This window comes from Schistocerca gregaria, chromosome 2 (assembly GCF_023897955.1).
Source record: "Schistocerca gregaria isolate iqSchGreg1 chromosome 2, iqSchGreg1.2, whole genome shotgun sequence".
In the NCBI taxonomy this organism is placed as follows: Eukaryota; Metazoa; Arthropoda; class Insecta; order Orthoptera; family Acrididae; genus Schistocerca; species Schistocerca gregaria.
In genome coordinates, this window is record NC_064921.1 from 510,604,308 (window position 1) to 510,625,947 (window position 21,640).

Consider the following 21,640-nt stretch of genomic DNA (forward strand, 5'->3'; position numbering starts at 1 on the left):
TGGGTCTGTGGCAACAGGTCGAGGCGCCATCGTTGAGCATTTATTGGCGCAGCTCGATTTCTCGATATTAAATGATGGTGCCTTCACACACTTCAGCGTGGCGCATGGTACATACTCCGCCATTGACCTTTCGATCTGTAGCCCTAGCCTCGTACTGTCTGTCCAATGGAGAGTGCATGACGAACTTTGTGGTAGTGACCAATTTCCGATCTTTCTGTCATTACCACAGCGTCAGTCTTCTGGGCGCACTAGCAGATGGGCTCTGAATAAGGCTGACTGGGACTTGTTTTCCTACACTGCCGCTATTGAGCCTCTCTCTAATGATGACATTGATGCAGTGGTTCAATCGGTCACCACCGGCATCGTTACTGCCGCCGAATCTGCCATTCCCCGTTCTTCTGTGTCCTCTCGGCAGCGGACTGTGCCTTGGTGGTTGCCTGAGATTGCTGAAGCGATTAAAGCTCGCCGGCGGGCGCTCCAGCGTTACAAGCGACGTCCCTCAATCGAACACCTTATCGCCTTCAAACGGCTGCGTGCGCGAGCCCGCCGCATTATCAGCCAACGCAAGCAGGAGTGCTGGGAGCGGTATGTGTCCTCCATGTTACTCCATCACAGGTCTGGGCCAAGATTCGCCGCATCTATGGCTATCGGACCCCTGTCAGCGTCCCTGCACTCTCACTGAATGGAGCAGTTTGTACTGACTCCGACGTCATTGCAAAACCGCTTGGCAGAGCACTTTGCTCTGAATTCCGCTTCTGCCAACTACTCCTTGGGCTTCCGCTCCATTAAAGAGCGGATAGAATGTCGGAGACTTTCTTTTCGCACTCACCGTCCTGAATTGTACAGTGTTCCATTCAGTGAGTGGGAATTCCGCAGTTCCCTCGCCGCCTGTCCTGATACCACTCCTGGCCCAAATAGCATCCACTCTCAGATGCTGAAACACCTTTCAGTGGACTGCCAGCGACGCCTCCTCGACCTTTACAACCGCATTTGGGTCGAGGGTGAGTTTCCATCGCGATGGCGGGAAAGTCTTGTCCCCATTCTGAAACCGGGGAAGAACCCTTTGAAGGTGGACAGCTACCGTCCCATTAGCCTCACCAACGTTCATTGCAAGTTGCTTGAACGGGTGGTGAGCCGGCACTTGAATTGGGTCCTGGAGTCTCGGGGCCTTCCGGCTCCGTCTCAGGGTGGGTTCCGTAAAGGCCACTCCGCCGCCGACAGTCTGATGAGCCTGGAGTACTGCCTTTGCCCGCCGTCAGCATCTGATTGCTGTCTTTTTCGACATGCGGAAGGTGTATGGTACGACATGGCGTCATCACATCCTTTCTAAGCTTCATGGATGGGGCCTTCGGGGCCCTCTACCGATCTATATCCGCAATTTTCTGTCATATCGTACCTTCCGTGTGCACGTCGCGGCCTCATATAGTTCTTCCCAAGTCCAGGAGAACGGTGTGCCACAGGGTTCTGTTCTAAGTGTCTGTCTGTTTTTAATAGCTATTAACGGGCTCGCTGCAGCCGTGGGGAAATTCTGTCTCCGCTTCCCTGTATGCTGACGACTTCTGCCTTTACTACAGCTCTATTGGCATTGCAGCTGCTGAACGTCAGCTACAGGGCGCAATCAGCAAGGCGCAGTCTTGGGCTGTAGCGCATGGTTTTCAGTTTTCGGCAGCCAAGACCTGCGTTATGCATTTCTGCCGGCGACGCACTGTTCACCCGGAGCCGCGGCTTTATCTTGACGGCGAGCTTCTTACAGTGGTGGAGTTACATAGGTTTTTGGGGATGGTTTTTGATGCCCGGTTGACTTGGCTGCCTCATATTCGGCAGCTTAAACAGGCGTGTTGGCGGCATCTAAATGCACTGCGATGCCTGAGTCACACCAAGTGGGGCGCCGACCGATCTACTCTCTTACGGCTTTACCAGGCGTTAATCCAGTCCCGTCTGGACCATGGGAGTCTGGCTTGTGGCTCAGCATCCCCATCTGCGTTGCGGGTGCTGGACCCAATACTACACAGCGGGATATGCCTTGCCACTGGTGCCTTCTGGACCAGCCCTGTGGACAGCATACTTGTGGAGGCAGGTGTCCCTCCACTGCGGTTACGGTGCCAACAATTACTGGCTGTTTATGCTGCCCATGTTTGCCCGTGCATCCAAATTATCGTGTCCTGTTCCCGCAGTCAGTCGTCCGTCTGCCAGAATGTCGGCCCCGGTCGGGTTGTCAGATTGCCGTACGTGTCAAACAGCTTCTCTACGGGCTTGGGTGTTTCCCTGTACCACCTCCTTTCCAGGCCCCTCTGCGTACACCCACATGGTGTGTGCCTCGCCCTTGCCTTCGGCTCGACTTGGCACAGGGCCCGAAGGACTCAGTCCCTCCGGTGGCCTTGCGACGCCGCTTTTATTCCATCCTAGCCACATATCAGGGCTCTGGCGTTGTCTATACCGATGATTCGATGGTTGCTGGTCGTGTCGGTTATGCACTAACTCTAGGGGACCATTCTGAACAACGTTCGTTGCCGGCTGGCTGCAGTGTTTACACTGCTTAGCTGGTTGCTATCTTTCGTGCCCTAGAGTATATCCGCTCCTGCTCAGGTGAGTCCTTCGTTATCTGTAGCGATTCCCTGAGCGGTTTACGAACTCTCGACCAGTGTTCCCCTCGTTCTTGTCTGGTGATGGCTATCCAGGAGTCCGTGCATACTCTTGCCCGTTGCGGCAGATGTGTGGTCTTTGTTTGGACCCCGGACCATGTTGGGATAACCGGAAATGAAACTGTTGAGCGCCTGGCGAAAGAGGCCACTAGCACACCATCTCTGGAGATTGGCCTCCCCGCGACTGATTTGCGGGCACTATTACGCCGCAAAGTTTTCGATTTATGGGACACTGATTGGCGCAACCTGCCCGTGCGAAACTAACTCCCTCGTATCAAGGAGACGACTACTGTGTGGCGGTCATCCATGCGAGCCAATCGCAGGGAATCAGTCGTCCTTTGTCAGCTTCGCATTGGCCACACCCGACTCACGCAGAGTTATTTACTGTGTCGTGAGGATCCCCCTCTTTGTCGTTGTGGGGCGTCCTTGACGGTGGTCCATATTCTGTTGGAGTGCACCCTTTTAACTGTGCTCAGGCAGACTTTTGCGCTGCCTGATAGGCTCTCTGCGCTTTTATCTGACGACTCTTCCATAGCGGACATAGTTCTGCGTTTTATTTGGGCAGGGGGATTTTATCGCTTAATGTAAGTGTGTGAGTTTTTGTATTGATTCTGGCCTATGGCCTACGATATGTCAGTTTTTTTTTTTTTTTCATGTTTCTCAGTGGTTGGCTTTTCCACCGTCACACTCTGTGTGATTTTAGTTTGTCTTGTCTGGTCTTTGTCTACGTTTCTCTTGTTCCGTGTCGTCTGTCTTATCGTCTGTTGATCGTTTTTATTCTCTGTGGGTGTTTTTAGTATTTGAAAAAAAGGGACCGATGACCGTAGCAGTCTGGTCCCTTTAACCCCCACAAACCAAACCAAACCAGTGTGAAATGTCTCCAGTTGTTACCCTGCAGCCACATTCCTCACTTCTGTTACTTTGCCATGCTCAGTCAGCATTTATTTATGCTTTTCATGAGTTACTGCTAAAAACTTCTGTTCTTACTTTTATACTTTCTTCTGTATTTCTACCTTCCCCCATAGGTAGCATATACCATAATAATTTCATGTTTTTTATGCCTTTCATGTTCTTGTTTGTTTTGTAACTAAATTTTTATCTTCAGTGCACATTTTCTGATTAAAACCATATTTAATTGTATCTTTTGCATTACTTAGGTTGTAGTATTTTGTAGTTGTTATTTTAAGCAGGTTACCCATCATTTTGCAGGGTGGTGCATTGCTGAGCAATGTAAGCCAGCCAGGATTTCATATGATGATACCATTCATAACATCGTTTCGAGCAGTACAGGTAGGCATGAAGCATCAAACAATAATTTATGAAGTGTTTAATTTTTTTAATGGTCCACACTTGAAATAATTATCTTCACAACACCTGCAAAAGTAATTTAATAAAACATAAGTTAATCAAACATACTTTAAGGTTGTTTGCATTTGTGTCTTTAATGGATTTTATCAGCTGCTAATGGCATAAATGGTACATAAATATGTATATGTTTAGTTTTGTATTCAAAACTGAAATGAGAGGCTTTAAAAACAAATATTAATACATTTCATTTGAAATAATAGGGATAGTCCATAACGTTCCCTTGTAAGAATGCATACACATCGATCATGTAGAATCATGTGAAGAGAGATTCAAAAGGAACAATTATTTTCTGTGGCTAGAGGGGTCTCTTATTAGGAGGCTTTTAAACGTTACTGATAATCAACTGTAATTGACAGGGAAGCGTTAGTTGCACTCCTAAAAGGTAGGATGGGCTTGGCACATCTGTTTCCCATGCATACCACAAAAAATTGTTGGTTATGTTCCCTCAGTGTTGGTGCTGTTGTCGGCATTCATGGATTTTGGACAGTACTGGCTTCAGGTTTCTGCACCTCATGCTTGGAAATTGCAAATAGCACTGCCAGCTGTCGTCAATCACATTTCTTTATGCAGAGTATTGGTGTAAGTGTTGTTCCACACGCTATACAATTTGAATTGAGGAATTCACAGAACTGTATGCTTCTATCCAACTTGACAAAAAATAGTCATGTGGATTTGTTATGAAACTTTTTTCCCCTGCAAGTAAGCACAGCGTGTCTACAGGTAATTAATTATAAGAGAGACTTGAAACATTGTAACCCTACCTTAACTTGTGGATAAACCTTGTCGCTTTTTTTCCCAACTATGTTATTTTCCACTGATTCAAAATAATATGCAATAGAAATAGATAGGTTAAAGTTATAGTGGAAATTAGTGAAGTTCGTTGGCAGGAGGAACAAGAATCTTGGTCAGGTGAATACAGAGTTAGAAATACAAAATCAAATAGGGGTAATGCAGGAGTAGATTTAATAATGAATAAAAAAACAGGAGTGCAGGTAAGCTACTACAAACAGCATAGTGAACGCATTATTGTGGCCAAGGTAGACAAGAAGCCCAAACCTACTACAGTAGTAAAAGTTTATATGCCAACCAGCTCTGCAGGTGACGAAGAAATTGATGAAATGTATGATAAGAGAAAAAAAAATTATTTAGGTAGTGATGGGAGACGAAAATTTAATAGTCATGGGGGACTAGAATTTGACAGTAGGAAAAGGAAGAGAAGGAAATGCAGTAGGTGAATATGGATTGGGGCTAAGAAATGAGAGGAAGCCTTCTTGTAGAATTTTGCACAGAGCAGAACATAATCATAGCTAACACTTGGTTCAAGAATCGTGAAAGAAGGTTGTGTACATGGAAGAACCCTGGAGATACTAAAAGGTTTCAGATAGATCATATAATGGTAAGACATAGGTTTAGGAACCAGATTTTAAATTGTAAGACATTTCCAGAGGCAGATGTGGATTCTGACCACAATCTATTGGTTATCAACTGTAGATTAAAACTGAAGAAACTGCAAAAAGGTGGAAATTTAAGGAGATGTGACCTGGATAAACTGAAAGAACCAGAGGTTGTACAGGGTTTTGGGGAGAGCATAAGGGAACAATTGACAGTAATAGGGGAAAGAAATACAGTAGAAGAAGAATGGGTAGCTTTGAGGAATGAAATAGTGAAGGAAGCAGAGGATCAAGCAGGTAAAAAGACAAGGGCTAGTAGAAATCCTTGGGTAACAGAAGAAATATTGAATTTAAATGATGAAAGGAGAAAATATAAAAATGCAGTAAATGAAGCAGGCAAAAAGAAATACAAACGTCTCAGAAATGAGATCAACAGGAAGTACAAAATGGCTAAGCAGGGATGGCTAGAGGACAAATGTAAGGATGTAGAGGCTTATCTCATGAGGGGTAATATAGATACTGCCTACAGGAAAATTAGAGAGACCTTTGGAGAAAAGAGAGCCACTTGTATGAATATTAAGAGCTCAGATGGAAACCCAGTTCTAAGCAAAGAAGGGAAAGCAGAAAGGTGGAAGAGTATATAGAGGGTCTATACAAGGGCAATGTACTTGAGGACAATATTATGGAAATGGAAGAGGATGTAGATGAAGATGACATGGGAGATATGATACTGCGCAAAGAGTTTGACAGAGCACTGAAATGCCTAATCCGAAACAAGGCCCCAAGATTAAACAATATTCCATTAGAACTGCTGGCAGCCTTGGGAGAGCCAGTCCTGAGAACTCTACCATCTGGTGAGCAATATGTATGAGACAGGTGAAATTCCCTCAGACTTCAAGAAGAATATAATAATTCCAATCCCAAAGAAAGCAGGTGCTGACAGATGTGAAAATTACCTATCAGTTTAATAAGTCACAGCTGCAAAGTACTAACGCGAATTCTTTACAGACGAATGGAAAAAGTGGTAGAAGCTGACCTCGGGGAAGATCAGTTTGGATTCCTTAGAAATGTTGAAACACGTGAGGCAATACAGACCCTACAGCTTATCTTAGAAGATAGATTAAGGAAAGGCAAACCTGCGTTTCTAGCATTTGTAGACTTAGAGAAAGCTTTTGACAATGTTGACTGGAATACTCTTTCAAATTCTGAAGGTGGCAGGGGTAAAATACAGGGAGGGAAAGGCTATTTATAATTTGTACAGAAATCAGATGACAATTATAAGAGTTGAGGGACATGAAGGGGTAGCAGTGGTTGGGAAGGGAGTGAGACAGGGTTGTATCCTCTCCTCGTTGCTATTCAATCTGTATATTGAGCAAGCAGTAAAGGAAACTAAAGGAAAAATTCAGATTAGGTATTAAAATCCACGGAGAAGAAATAAAACGTTTAGGTTCGCCAATGACATTGTAATTCTGTCAGACAGCAAAGGACTTGGAAGAGCAGTTGAACGGAATGGACAGTGTCTCGAAAGGAGGATATAAGATGAACATCAACAAAAGCAAAACGAGGATAATGGAATGCAGTCAAATTAAGTCGGGTGATGCTGAGGGAATTAGATTAGGAAATGAGACACTTAAAGCAGTAAAGGAGTTTTGCTATTTGGGGAGCTAAATAACTGATGATGGTCGAAGTAGAGAGGATATAAAATGTAGACTGGCAATGGCAAGGAAAGTGTTTCTGAAGAAGAGAAATTTGTTAACGTTGAGTATTGTTTTAAGTGTCAGGAAGTCGTTTCTGAAAGTATTTGTATGGAGTGTAGCCATGTATGGAAGTGAAACATGGACGATAAATAGTTTGGATTAGATGGGTAGATCACATAACTAATGAGGAAGTATTGAATAGAATTAGGGAGAAGAGGAGTTTGTGGCACAACTTGACTAGAAGAAGGGATCGGTTGGTGGGACATGTTCCGAGGCATCGAGGGATCACCAATTTAGTACTGGAGGGCAGCATGGAGGGTAAAAATTGTAGAGGGAGACAGAGATAAATACACTAAGCAGATTCAGGAGGATGTTGGCTGCAGTAGGTACTGAGAGATGAAACAGCTTGCACAGGATAGAGTAGCGTGGAGAGCTGCATCAAACCAGTCTCAGGACTGAAGACACCATGCAATAGATGGTTGTAGCAGGAGTATCATTCAGTACCATGTATAAAAAAGTAATTCATGTACTTAACATTCAGGGATTAAGAGTCATCTACAAAATCCATGTTTTGAGATGAAGGCAAAAGAAATTTGGTACATTAGAAACACTCACTACTACCACCAAATCCAAATTGCTGATAATTGTGATATCTCATGGTTATTGGAGAGAGTTTACCTTCAATCAACAGTTTCCAGCTTTAACATTAAGGCAGTAGTAAAGCCAATATGTCAAAAATATAAAACTTTCTAGATATGTCGTTATGAGTCTTAAGCCCTCACATTGTTCTTTGTATTATTTTGAAAGATTAATTTTTGCAAGTATGTTGTACTATTAGAGAGAAATAACTTGGTTGAAAACACACAACGAATTTTTATGGCTTCATAAATGTCTGTATGGCAGTCAGAGGTGCAGTCTGAGCTGTGAAATTTGCATGATAATTCATATTTAACGCTTAACATATAAGCCTAAGTAGTCAATATTGTTTACAAAGCTGGTGTCCTCTTGCTGCTGCCACCCCTCCCCCCTTTTTCCTGCGTTTCTGAACATAGAGGTGTAGAAGTTTACTTAGGTTAGGTTCTTTGGATGCCTAAGATTGTATTTAAATTAAATAAGCATAGTGGGTGTATTGCTTTATTGTCAAACCTAATAAACTGAAAAACACATGCAAATTGATTCCATACCCTGGCAGCAGTAAAACGGAAAGACAAATGTTTTAAAAACTGCACGACTAATGTTTGAATATGTTTTTCACATTTCAGAAATTGATTCTTTGCAGCAGCAAAGAACATAGCCGTCAGTAGAAAACCAAAAGATGCTCTCAGTTTGATAGAATTTACATCCATCCAAATTATCATTCAGTTGAGAGCATTATCTGATTTGTAATGCCAAACAGTACAGGACTGGTGAACGTACATCTGGCATCTACAGTTAGGCCATCAAAGAACTGTTGAAATCGTTGGACATTGTGAGTGCAAGATCACTTGTGTGTACAATCCTGGGAGGTCCTTTGACAGTGTCATATTGGAAACAGTGAGTCACTGGGAAAACTGAACATGTTCATTTTCCTCCTGATTTTGCTGTAAACTCGCCTCCTTCATCAGAATTTTCATTAGCTTTATCACCTTCTTCTGAATTCACTTAAAGGTTATCTTCCAGTTCTGACACATCTTGTTCTGAAATGAAGTCCTCATCAGGTTCACTCGAGACATCATTCAGGTCCCTGAGATCACATTCGTCCAACATATGAAGAACGTAATGGTCTGAGATTCGCTTGTGGGGTATTTTTGAAAATTTATGACATTAACATTATGAAAAATAACAAAAAGAGAAATCAAAATATGTAATGTAGTATACTAAGTGGGTCCTGCGAGCAATCCAAGAATGTTTTTATTTCTTTTAACAAATGGATCAGAGGTCTAATTATGTAATATACAACTTAAACCAATGCTGGACAAATATAATTAATCAAGGATAAATTGGTTCTTACAGTTGCAGCAGTATCACCAAAAATCACTCTTGGGGCCCGTAGAGTATTAAACTTTTTGTCAGGATAGACGGTAACTTAATTTTGAAGTGAACTCTACTGCTCAGATTTTACTCTTAATTCAAAATCCCATTTTAGTTGTAGTTGGTGATCAGTTACCAGTATTGAAGGAAAAGTGACTTAGTGTCTTAGTAAGTAGTCATTGTAGTTCCATAACCCACTCAGATAGCTGCATTTGTTAGCATGTCACTTCCGGGATTCAAGGAGGTATCCCTGACCAGCTTAAGTCTGTCCAACAGATTAACAAGGGCTGGTGCGCCAGTTAGCATGGATGCAGTCTTTCGGCCGTTTTCCACATTTGACAAAGGGAATACTGTACTAGGCTGGTACACATGGTCCGCCTCTGGTACATGATACACAAACATTTCCAAAAACATTCTGACACTTCCTTCTGGGAAACACTAGTCACGGGCAGTGTTTCACAGTGTAGCACTAACATTGCCATATCCAGATTAACATGCTGATCCTGTGCAGATACGGGATGAGGCAGGGAAAGAAAAAGGTCATTCTGTTTCCATAGAAACTATTCCTGAAATTACTGTTGAAGTTGGTTTACTCTGTCATTCAGTTTAGATAAGTAGTTTTGTTTAACTATATCATTTTTGAAGTTCAACAAAGGATAATAAATATTAATTGCCTGAAAAGCTTTTAAAATAAATTAGTTTCTATTTATTGTTTATCGAGCAGTCGCTATAGAGCACTGTAACGTAAAAGGTATTTGGAGCTGTTGTGCACTCTTTCAGGTGTAGGAGTGAACTGCATTTTTTGTGCAGTATATCTGAGCAGTTTCTAGTTTTTCTTTAAATTCACCTCTGAACAGTAATGTATATTGTTTTCATTGTTTTATTAGTGGACTGGTTCATTGTGGAAGCTATGACATAAAAGATGTAATTAAAAATTAACAGGTATGTTTTAATTTTGCAAGTTTTATACATCCAATTCGTATTATTTTATTTTTTATCTTCTTGGTACATATGTTCATGATGTATGTTTGCATTTTCAACTTTTTTGAATATCTAGTTTATTGTTGACAGTCGAAAAGGTTCTGTGTGTTTTCGAGTGCTCTGTGGACATTTACTGTCAAAAAACATGGATGAAAGACTTTGCATTGAATTTTGCTTGGAAAATTGAATACAGTGCAGCACCATATTCAAAATCGTGACTGTGGCTATTGGCGAAACTACTGTGAATAAAACTAAGTGTTTGTGAATGGTATAAATATTTCAAAGAGGGTCGAGAAGACATTGAAGATGATGAATGCCTTGGACTCCCTAGCACCTCAGTTACTGATGACAATGTGTAAGAAATAAAGAAAAGTGGTTCTGGACAGTTGCTGAATCACCACCAGAGAAGTTGCTGATGTTGGAATATCATTTGGCTCATGCCAAACAATTTTTTTCCCCCAAATGTTTTAAATATGAAACATGTAGCAGCAAAATATGTTCCAAAATTGTTGAATTTCGGCCAAATATGACGTTGCATCGACATTGCTTGGTAATTGCTGAATGAAATTGTCAATGATCCAGAACTTGCAAAGAAGGTGATGAAATGAGGGTATGCGTGAAGCATTCTGAAGAAAACAACCAGAATTGTAGCAAGACTACTCATGGAAATTTCATATGACAGTGCTCCTGCTCACTATTACCATAATTAAAATAATGCTCCAGAAGTGCTGCTGAGGTGGGAAGAGCTTGCACAAGTGTATTATATCTGAGGAGGGGTTACTCTGAAGAGGACAAAGATTCTGTAAGAAAGAGAAAATTCCTCTTATTGTTTGACACGTGGTAAATCAGTAATTCTAGTAAAAAAAAAAAAAAAATATTAAATGCTAGGATACAATCAGGAGAAGTTAAAGCAGCCTTTGGAATGTCAGCTGGTGCCAACACTATAGTCTGAACTCTAGACATCAGCCTACTTGCCACACTGACAGTGAGAGGACTGCTGTTAGTGCTAGTTACCTTGCCCATTGCCTCTTCCACACTGATAACGGCAACTAGTGTTGTGATCAGAGTATATGGAACTAATGAAAGGAAGCTCACTATAGCCAAGCAAGGAATACAATGATATCACACTCTAGCTGAATGATTGTTATGGTTATTCTACATTTTTTAAATTGATTTTCTAAATGTAGCAGAAAAATAAGGAAGTAGTCCCACTGAAGGAAAAAGAGGATATATTTAAAATAGCAGTCCACAAAACAGAGCTATTAGAAATAGTACAGAGCCCCGTTTCTGAAGTTATTAGCACTATAGAGGCTCCAACATGGTGTTTGTGGAATAGAGTGCAGTATTCTGAGTAACTGTTCTATGTCATCAGCATTTTATGTATTGCATCTTTAAACAGGGAATTTTTCCAGACATATAAAAATGTCTGTCATGCAGCTGCTGGGCATTTCATGTCTTGTTGTGTCACAGTTATACTGTGAGTACATCGATCCATTTAAAACAGGCCACCACTAGAGCCAGATACTACACTCAGTAACGTGTTGCTAAAAGGAGTCAGCGACTCTTGTTTATTGTGCTGTTACACATGTTTAAGTAGAGAAAATGGCTCGCCATTTCAACGTGAAGTCAACTTCTGCAAACCTCGTCAGGGGAAACAGCAATTTTTTTTATTAATTTTGTGTTAAATGAAATTCACTTACATGAATTACACAGGGTAATTATAAAGTCCATGAAAAATTTCAAAAAAATCAGTACAGATAAATAGCAGAGAACAATGATACAATATGTGGAAGACAAACTCTGTTTTTTGAACAACGGAAAATCCAGGATAGAATGTAAAAATATTTTGAAAATAAAAGTTGCTACTCACCATATAGTGGAGATGTTGAGTAACAGATAGGCACAACAAAAGGAGAGTCACAAATAAGCTTTCGGCCAAGCTTTTGTTGAAAATATGCACACACACACACACACACACACACACACACACACACACACACACACCTGCAGTCTCTGGCTGCTAAAGCCACACTGTGAGCAGCAGCTGGGGAGTGTGTAGGGACGAGGTGAAGAGGATAGGGCATCTAGGTGCTGTAGGGAGGTTAGACGGAGGGCAGGGTAGAGATGGGGAGGGGAGGGGGGGGATAGCAAAGAGAGAAGTAGAAAGACTGGGCACCTTGGTGGAATGAATGCCTTGTAGTGCTGGAATGGGAACATGGATGAGAAGAGGGTGTACGGGTGAGACAATGACTAACGAAGGTTGAGGACAGGAGGGTTACGGTAAAATGTAGGATATATTGCAGGGAGAGTCCTGTGCGCGCAATTCAGGAAAGCTGGTATTGATGAGAAGGACCCAGATGGCAGAAGATGTGAAGAATGTCATGGTGGGTGACATGCATTGCAATTGGGTGATCCAGTTGTTTTTTGGCCACAGTTTGTCATTGGCCATTCATGTGGACAGCCAGCTTGTTCGTTGTCATGCCCATATAGAATGCACCACAGTGTTTGCAGCTTAGCTTGTAGATCACATGACTGGCTTCACAGGTAGCCCTGCCTTTGATGGGATAGGTGATGTTTGTGACCAAACTGGAGTAGATGGTGGTGGTGGTGGGAGGATGTATGAGACACGTCTTCCATCTAGGTCATATTACAGGAATATGAGCCAGGAGGTAAGGGGTTGGGAGCAGGGATTGTGTAGGGATGGACAAGTATATAACATTGTCACAGCGACCCTGTTCTAGAAATTCAGCAGGACCTCCAGTCACTCCCCAAAACCTAGGCTCATCCCAGAACCTCTCCTCAGAGTCCATCGCTCTGCTCACCCCTACCACTTCACACACTCCTACCTTCTACGTGCTTCCTCAAGTCGATAAACCCAACCACCCACGATGCCCCATTTGGCTGGTTAATGTTCCCCTACTGAGAGAATCTCTGCTCTCAACTTATTACTCAGAACCTACTCTACTATATAAAAGACACCAACCATTTCCTCTACTGACTCTCTGCAGTTATTGTCCATTTACCACATGGTGCCCTGCTTGTCACAGTTTATGCCATCTCTCTTTACACTAACATCCCTAATGCCCATGGCCTTACCACTATTCAACACTACCTTTCCCAGTGCATGACAGAATCCAAACTGAAAACTCCCTTTGTAGTTACCATGACCAGCTATATCCTCAGCCACAGTTACTTCTCCTTTGAAGGCATTACCTACAAACAAATCCAGGGTATGGCTGTGGGCACCCGCATGGCACTGTCCTGTGCCAAGCTATTCACAGACCATATATAGGAAGCCTTCCTGAACAACCAGAATTCTAACCCTTCACCTGGTTCAAATTCATTTACACATTTTTGCGATATGGATTGAGGGTGAGGACACCTTATCCACAGCTTCTCCCCCATTTGCTTCACCTGGTCCTACTCAACCCAACAAGCCACCTTCCTCAATGATCTCGACCTCAAAGATGGCTACATTAGTACCTATGTCCATATTAACTCTCCTAACCACCAGCAATATCTCCACTTTGACAGCTTCCACCTGTTCCATACCAAGAAGTCCCTTTCATACAGCCTAGGCATCCATGGTCTTTGCATCTACAGTGACGAGCAGTCCCTTCAGAAATATACCAAGGGTCTCACTGAAGCCTTTACTGACAGTAATTATCTTCCCAACCTTGTACAACAATAAATCTCCTGTGCCTTATCTTTTCGGTCTCCCACCACCTCCCAAAGTCTCTCTGGCCACAGAGCATTCCTCCATCCCTACGCAATCCTTACTCCTAACCCTTTACCTCCTGGCTCATACCCCTGTAATAGACCTAGATGCAAGACCTGTCTTATACATTCTTCCACCAACACACACTCCATTCTGGTCACAAATATCAGCTATTTCACCAAATGCAGGGCTATCTGTGAAACTAGTAGTGATCTAAAAGCTAAGCTGGAAACACTGTGCTGCATTCTATGTGGGCATAACCACCACCAAGCTGTCTGCCTGCATTTGTGCACATGCTCCTGAGAGTGCACGTGGGTGGGTGTGCTTGCACGTGGGTGTGCATACACCTATTTTCGACAGACATCATTCTCCAAAAGCTTATTTGTGACAGTCTTTGTTTGTTTCTATCTGTGACTCAGCATCTTTACTGTACAGTGAGTAGCAACTTTTCTTTTCATAATATTGTCTGTTTTTTTTTTTTTTTTTACACTGTTCTTAAATATTCTGTGTGTTCACCCTTTGTCAGATGGCATGCATTTAATCAGTAGAGCAGTTTTGCCCATACTCAACACAACATATCAGGAATGATGCTAAGAATTGCTGTTACACAATTTCACAATTTGTGGAGGTTTTTTGGCACAGGTGAAACATAAACAGTATTCTTGATGTAAATTGCTAGAAAATATTGAACCATGTAAAGTCCAGTAACTATAGTGCCCACTTGAGCTGCACCAAGTCGGCAGCTGCAACACGACCTATCCAGAGATCTGGTAACATATCCTCCAGATAATCTCGTATGCAATAGTAGAAATATGGACACTCATCGTGGTGTTGAAACTTGAAAGCCCTGCTATCAGTTCTAAGTTGTGGTATAAGCCACAACTGCAGTGGTCAAGACAGATGCCACCGTAATTCGTGAACTTAACTCAAAATCACCTCAAAGGATTTTCAAGTTGTTGGTTGAGTGATGGTCAGTTTTGTGCTAGCTCAGTAGGTAGACATTTTGGGACTTCCCACACTGACGTTCCTAACACAGTCAACTGCCGGTTCTGATGACCAGTCAGCCCTCATGTTTTGCAACACCTGAACAACTATCCTTGAATTTTATGCACCACTTCACTGTGCTGTTGTAAACTGGTAGTATCATGTGAAACTTGCTGTGGAAAGCTCTTGGGACATTCACTAATGATTTACAATAGTGCTTTCTCTGCCTGGTTCACCACCATTTCAGCAATTCTGACCAGTAGCACACCTGTCAGCAGTTCTCAAAGCTAACTTGCCAGCTCCACATTAAAAGAAAAACTTAAGAGTTTGTCTTGTCTGTCATGTAATGTATTTGTTCCAGTATGTTTACCCATTTATTTATACCACATTTTCAAATGTTTAAAGGTCATTATAATATCATCATTATCAGTTGAAACTATATTAGCAGGTCCTTATATCTCAATTTCCTTCGATCTATTGCTTCCTCCCTAATGTTAGTATATGTGTTGCCATGCATCACGTCATCCAGGATCTGAAATCTCTTCCTCTCTCACCTCCTTACACGTACACTTCTAAGACTTCTTTTAAAATTGTAAACAGCTCATTGTTTCTTAATATATGTCCAATCCAGTTTTGTTTCCTTCTTCTTATTACATCCAGTAATTGTTTGCTTTCCCACTCTTCTCAGTACCTCTTCATTTTTCACTTTATCCATCCAACTTATTCTTTCTATCCTCTGCCACGTCCATATTTCAGAAATCTCAAGCCATATTGTATCTTTCTTCCTCAATAACTACATTTGAGCATCAGGAAGACACTCTATACAAAACATTTTATTAGCCTTTTCCTCAAATCTTTGTCCATGTTGCTGCAGGAACTTCTCCTTTTCTTATAAAATACCTCTTTCACCATTGCTAGTTTGTTTTTAATTTCTGTGCTGCTCTTCCAGCTAGTTTCTTTCTTGCTTCTGAGATGTTTAAAGCTTGGCACATGTTCTAATACTTACCCATTCAGTCTGTATATAAATTACTAATTGAGTTGTTATAAGATTTGGTAACCTACCTAATTTGGACAAAACATAAATACCAGATACTTCAGTTTGAATTTATCATTATCTTCATATTACGCTGTGTAGCTGTATTTGTGACAGCCAAAAAAACTATTGTTTTTTACAGTAGACAAGACACTTAATAAAGGAATTACTTCACAGATATTTCAGAGTTCTAATTATTTTTGAAGTTCAACACAGTGCACTTTACTTTACAGTTAGAAAATCCTGCAGCCAGTCATTAGCGTTTCGTGTCAATTGTGGTATATCCGAAAACTGTACAATAGTTCAGAAATGTGGCAGGAGATGTGTACACACTTCTATGACATCCTTGTTGCTGAAGTTGCTTACCATCTATTCTAAGTCACTTGTGCTTATCACTTGATGTATCTACAGTAGGCTGCTACACTCAAATTGTTCCTGTGTATTCCATGACCTTCAAAGTACAGGGTTTATTCAAGCATCAAATCACTGATATTGGTTGACATTTGCAAGTTGGTTCTTCTGTGCATAAATGGTCAGAAACAGTTAAAGATTTCTATGCTACTCAAACATTTTAGCTATCTTGTGCCACAAGGAACACTCCAAATAATGCAGAGGTTAATTTCTTTCTCATGCGCAGCAGCAGTTGCTTACAAGTAGATGAACACACGAAGCAAAATTTATTTCTAGTTGCATAATTCAGTTTTTTGAGCAGTTCTTTTTTATTAGAATGTATTGGTGGACAGTGAAACGTGAAATGAATGTTCAGTTCTTGAAACATTGTGCATCCTAAAAATAAAAATTTATGTTTGATACACAGAGGTTACAGCCATTAGAAAACTCCAATACAGTAATACCTGTTGTACATGTGCACAAATGAAAAACAAAATACCATTGTTAAGTTTGTCTTAGAGCAGTCTTGATTATATTAGGTATTCTCCAGAAAGACATGAGTAATGGTTATTAACAACGTAACTGAAAGATATTACAATAATACCTCATTGGGAAAATTATAGTGACTGTTTTGCTTTTAGTTACCAGTAGTATTAGTCATCCATTGCATCCCAGTGCAGAAACCTACTGACTATTTGAATCAAATACAAATGAATAAAGAAAGCACATTCTTATTTTCTTACATTCTTCGTTATTATTACTGACTAGATGCTACAGATACACTGTGTACACAGTGTGTCACTCATATTTGCATCTTTAAAAAATAAATTTAATTTATGCTGTGAGACAATAACAAATCTTTCCACAGAGAAAAAGTACTAAGGTTAAATTTATGTCTTTGTGTACTAACCCAAATGACACTATGGAAAGGAACCAACATAATGACATTGCTTTTTAAAGGCAAATAATTATTTAAATAAAAATTGGATTTAATATACCATGTTATAAATAGGTCTAAAAAGTATAAAATAATAGAGGCATTCTCTGGTATAATGACTTAAGTGAAATCCAAATTGGTCAGTAATTTTTAGTTGCTGAAATATTTAAAACTTCTGATGCTCTGTGGTTTGGTATGAGTATATTTCAGTTGTTATTTCGGAGAACACCTCTGTTTCTCCTAGTCCCGTATAGTTTCCTGACCCAGTACTGACAGTTCTAAAACTTTGCGACTGAATTTTCAATGGCTATGAAAGTACTTGAAAGACTCAAAGCAAGAAATGTGGGGCGGGGAGATAATGAGGCGGTTAGCTATTCGTGACATCAGTTGTATATTGTATGTATCCCACTTTTTATATTTTGAATCTTAAGAGTATTTTCATAACTATAACAATTCAGTCACAAATTTTGAGGATTATCAATATGGTGGTAGGGATCTGTGTGGGTCTAGGAGAAATTTTATAATGTTCAGTCCATTGATGTCAAACATTTTGAAGATTTTGTGACAGGTGTGGGGTGAATTTGATTTCCCCCTCCCCCCCCCCCCTTTTTCACTTGAGGTAACCAGTATAGTGCTTCCTATTACATATATCTTGTGAAAATACTGTGAAGGTAAAAACTGGAGAGATTCAAGCACACACAGAGGCTTATCAAGAATCGTTCTTCTTACAAAACATCCACCAGTGGAACAGGAAAAGAAGGAAATGGCTGTGGAACACAAAGTATCCTCTGCCACACTCCAAACGGTTTTAATGTGCATTGTCATCTGGTTCTCAGCTATGTTAAAAGTTTTTAGATCATCAGTAAGTTAGTTTAAAAGCAGTTGTAAGTCTGATACGGAACAGATCCGAAATGATGTATTAAAAAATGCCTTATACCACTCTTAAAATTGCCTCATCGTAGCACTTTTTCTTTCCTATTTACTATTCTGATAAGTTTTAGTCCCACAAGCTACCTCTGCTTGTGGCTTTAGTAGAAGCTCTGCAGTTTGCCAGCTTTTTGGTGTGATGTTTAGTGTATTTTGCTGACTTCTATTTTGCTATTAATGTAGGTAAACATTTCTGATAAGAAAGAAATCCTTTATACTGGTTATGATTGTTAATTCAGTATGATGTTTTGCAGGTTACTCTTCAAACTGATGAGGTAAAAAATGTACCATGTGGTACCAGTGGTGGTGTCATGATATATTTTGATCGAATAGAAGTTGTTAATATTCTAAGTGCCTCTAGTGGTAAGTACATCCTCTGACTATGGTTATCCTTTGTTTTTTTTTACGAATTTGAATGCTGTGTTAGCAGAATGCTAACATTATTTTCCCGCTTCTCATCAAAATTTTTCGAATTATTTTCTTCCTGCTCTTCAAATTCAGTAATGACATAAATTTTCCAGACAGTTATTTGTATTGCATAAAAAAATAAACAGATAAGATAATCATGGAACAAATTTATTGAATCTTCAAACGTGTCCACTTGGCAAGTTGTCTGCGTTCTAGTTCTTGTATGCAATTATACCTGTAAGTTAAATGTCCATCTGGATATTTGGCCCAGAAACACTGGTGTCCCATATTGTACCTGTTCCACTATGCTGTACTAAATATCTTGATGTTTAAGTCCAGTTCCCTTTTCTAATGATTTGTCCTTTGTTTAAGCAGACTGAATAACATCTATTAAATTTGAATAGCAATGATTAGTGCTTTTAAAATGTGCCATTACTCCTTTAAAAAGTTTTGCATAATGAAACTAAACTGTTTTCTTCCTGTCTTTCTTTTTCAGTCTATGATATTGTAAAAAATTACACTGCTGATTATGATAAGACGTTAATCTTCAATAAAGTACATCATGAACTGAATCAGTTCTGCAGTGTTCACAGTTTACAAGAGGTTTGTTTTTATTGATTGTTTGCTTTTCCTTTGTAAACTTCAGTTTTTGTGACCTAACTCAATTCTTAACACACTTAACACTCTTAACACTTAGCTGCAAGAAAGAAGTAAGAGATTATGAAAGGATTGCACTCTTATGGATTTTCTATTTGTATATCAATTTCTACATTAAACAAGCAGTAAAGGAAAAAAAAGTAATGGAGAAGGAAGTAAAGTTCAGGGAGAAGATACAAAAACTTTGAGGTTTTCCAATGACAATACAGTTATGTCAAAGACAGCAAAGAACTTGCAGGAGCCATTGAATGCAGTGGGCAGTGTCTAGAAAGGAGGATACAAGATGAACATCAACAAAAGCAAGGATGTAGGTTGCTGTAGGTATTCGGAGACGAGGAGGCTTGCTCGGGGAAGAGTAATGTGGAAAATTGCGTAAAACCAGTTTACGGATTGAAGGCAGTAACAGTAACACAATTTATCATGTACTGTTCTACTTAAATTATCATGTGAGAACACATTTTAGACACTAATACTAAATCATATGTCATTCATTTGTATTTACATTCCATGAAGCTGCTTATTGATCGTTGTTAAATGGCAATGTACCTAATGCACTCACTGTCTCATATTTGGAGAAACAGTGGCATAGGAAAGATTTTTATTAACTGACAAATGGAAGAATAAATACGAAATTTACCTTCAGTGAAGTATTTGTGTGCATTTCGTAATATGAAAGTTACTCAGCAGTATGTCTTCTGTTTCATTTTTAGGTATATATTGATCTGTTTGATCAAATTGATGAGAACTTGAAAGTTGCTCTACAGAGAGATTTGAATGAAATGGCACCTGGGTTATTTATTCAAGCTGTGCGTGTTACCAAGCCAAAAATTCCAGAAGCAATTAGGAAAAATTATGAACTCATGTACGTATGTGACAGTCAAATGAAAGTAATGTAGTTTATAACTACAAGATATGTTTATTCATTCAATTATTAAATTTTCATTGTATACAAATAGCTTGTGAAATACTTAATTTTCAGGGAAGCAGAAAAGACTAAACTTTTAATTGCTGTTCAACGTCAAAAAGTAGTAGAAAAAGATGCAGAGACAGAGCGGAAGAAAGCTATCATAGATGCAGAAAAAGAAGCTGTTGTAGCAAAAATTCAGTTTGAACAGAAAATCATGGAAAAAGAATCTCTTCAAAGAATGTCGCAGATTGAAGGTTTGCTATGTTCTGTTATAAACTGTCAATTATTAGATTGTATTTCTGTTAAAAGCTCTTTCAGTAATAAATTGCGTAGACTGTCCTTCACATTACTCCAAACAATAATGGGAAACCAATCACGGCACACAGTTTCTAATAATGAGATTATTTACTTCGTTTTTACAGATGCAAGAAGCAAAATAGTCTCTAAAGAGTAATATATTCTCAAATAGTAAATTTTCCTTTATTTCTTTTTTCCAGATGAAATGCATCTAGCAAAACAGAAGAGTATTGCAGATGCAGAATTTTACAATCTGCACAAGCAAGCAGAAGCCAATAAATTACTCTTAACGAAAGAATATCTAGAACTGAAAAAATACGACTCTATAAGTCATAACAACAAAATTTATTATGGATCAGAGATTCCTGATATGTTTGTTCATGGTGGCTGCCGGAATAGTGATGATACAGATAACATTCATAAAACGGTTCCCAACGAATGATTTGCCTTTAACACATTGTGAACAGAGAGTATAGTTCCTGATCATATCAACATGTGAGAGTTTTCTAAACATTTTTGTGCTCAGTTATATCTGTGAGATTCAAATGTGTGTGAATCTCTGTGTGTGTTTGTCACTGGAGTTTGAGTACAGGAGAGGAACAAATTTTATATCCCTCTTCGTGGTTTCAGACTGTGTTAACATTTGTTAAACCTGTTCTTAAAACAGGGTAGGTGAAAGTTCTTGTGCCTTCTGAGATGTTATAGATACTCTGTTTTATATCCTTTACACATAAATTACCTTTTTTTAGTAAATGCAGTATTTATTGACAGAACAGCTGAGTCATTAGCAAGCTGTGAATGGCGGTTTGTATTGTTTCTTTGTCATTCTGCATTTGACTGCTCTTTCGAAATCTCACAAAATACATTCTCGTTCAGTTTTTCCTCAGTTTTTGAGTAATAGACAAACTTGTTGATAAAAATAAAAATAATTTTAAATTTTGTAGCTATTTAGTATAATTTACCACCATTAATATGTACCACCAGGAACTAATTTATTTCAGCAACTTGCTCAACACCTTTCTGGCTTATAGAGGCTCAGAATGTAAGTTGTCTGAAGCATTTAGACGATGTCGGTGAACTAATTATGAAGATTTGTCACTAAAAATACTACTGGTACAAAAAAATGAGAATTGTTTTGAACAAACCTGCCCTTTTTATAGTAAACTAAAAATTGGTGAAATGGAGACACAGAAGAATGAGTTGCCAAAGTAATACATGTGAGTGAGCTACCAAGTCACAAGGCAACTATTCCTAAGTAAATGTACTTAGTATATGCACTTTTTTTCCGTAAGT

The 21,640-nt window shown here is 39.7% G+C and overlaps 1 protein-coding gene across 2 annotated transcripts in view; it reads left to right on the forward strand.

Annotated features, from left to right (window-relative positions):
• The window catches only part of LOC126329290 (erlin-1-like), a 43,753-nt gene extending 22,463 nt beyond the window's left edge, over positions 1–21,290 (forward strand). For both annotated transcript variants that reach the window (XM_049996142.1, XM_049996140.1), the window contains exons 3-8: positions 3,852–3,932; positions 18,333–18,441; positions 18,983–19,089; positions 19,854–20,005; positions 20,123–20,304; positions 20,548–21,290. In XM_049996142.1, coding sequence (XP_049852099.1) covers positions 3,852–3,932; positions 18,333–18,441; positions 18,983–19,089; positions 19,854–20,005; positions 20,123–20,304; positions 20,548–20,789 — 873 coding nt within the window. In that variant the 3' untranslated portion in view covers positions 20,790–21,290. The remainder of the gene's footprint in view (positions 1–3,851; positions 3,933–18,332; positions 18,442–18,982; positions 19,090–19,853; positions 20,006–20,122; positions 20,305–20,547) is intronic.
• Positions 21,291–21,640: the final 350 nt, after the last annotated feature.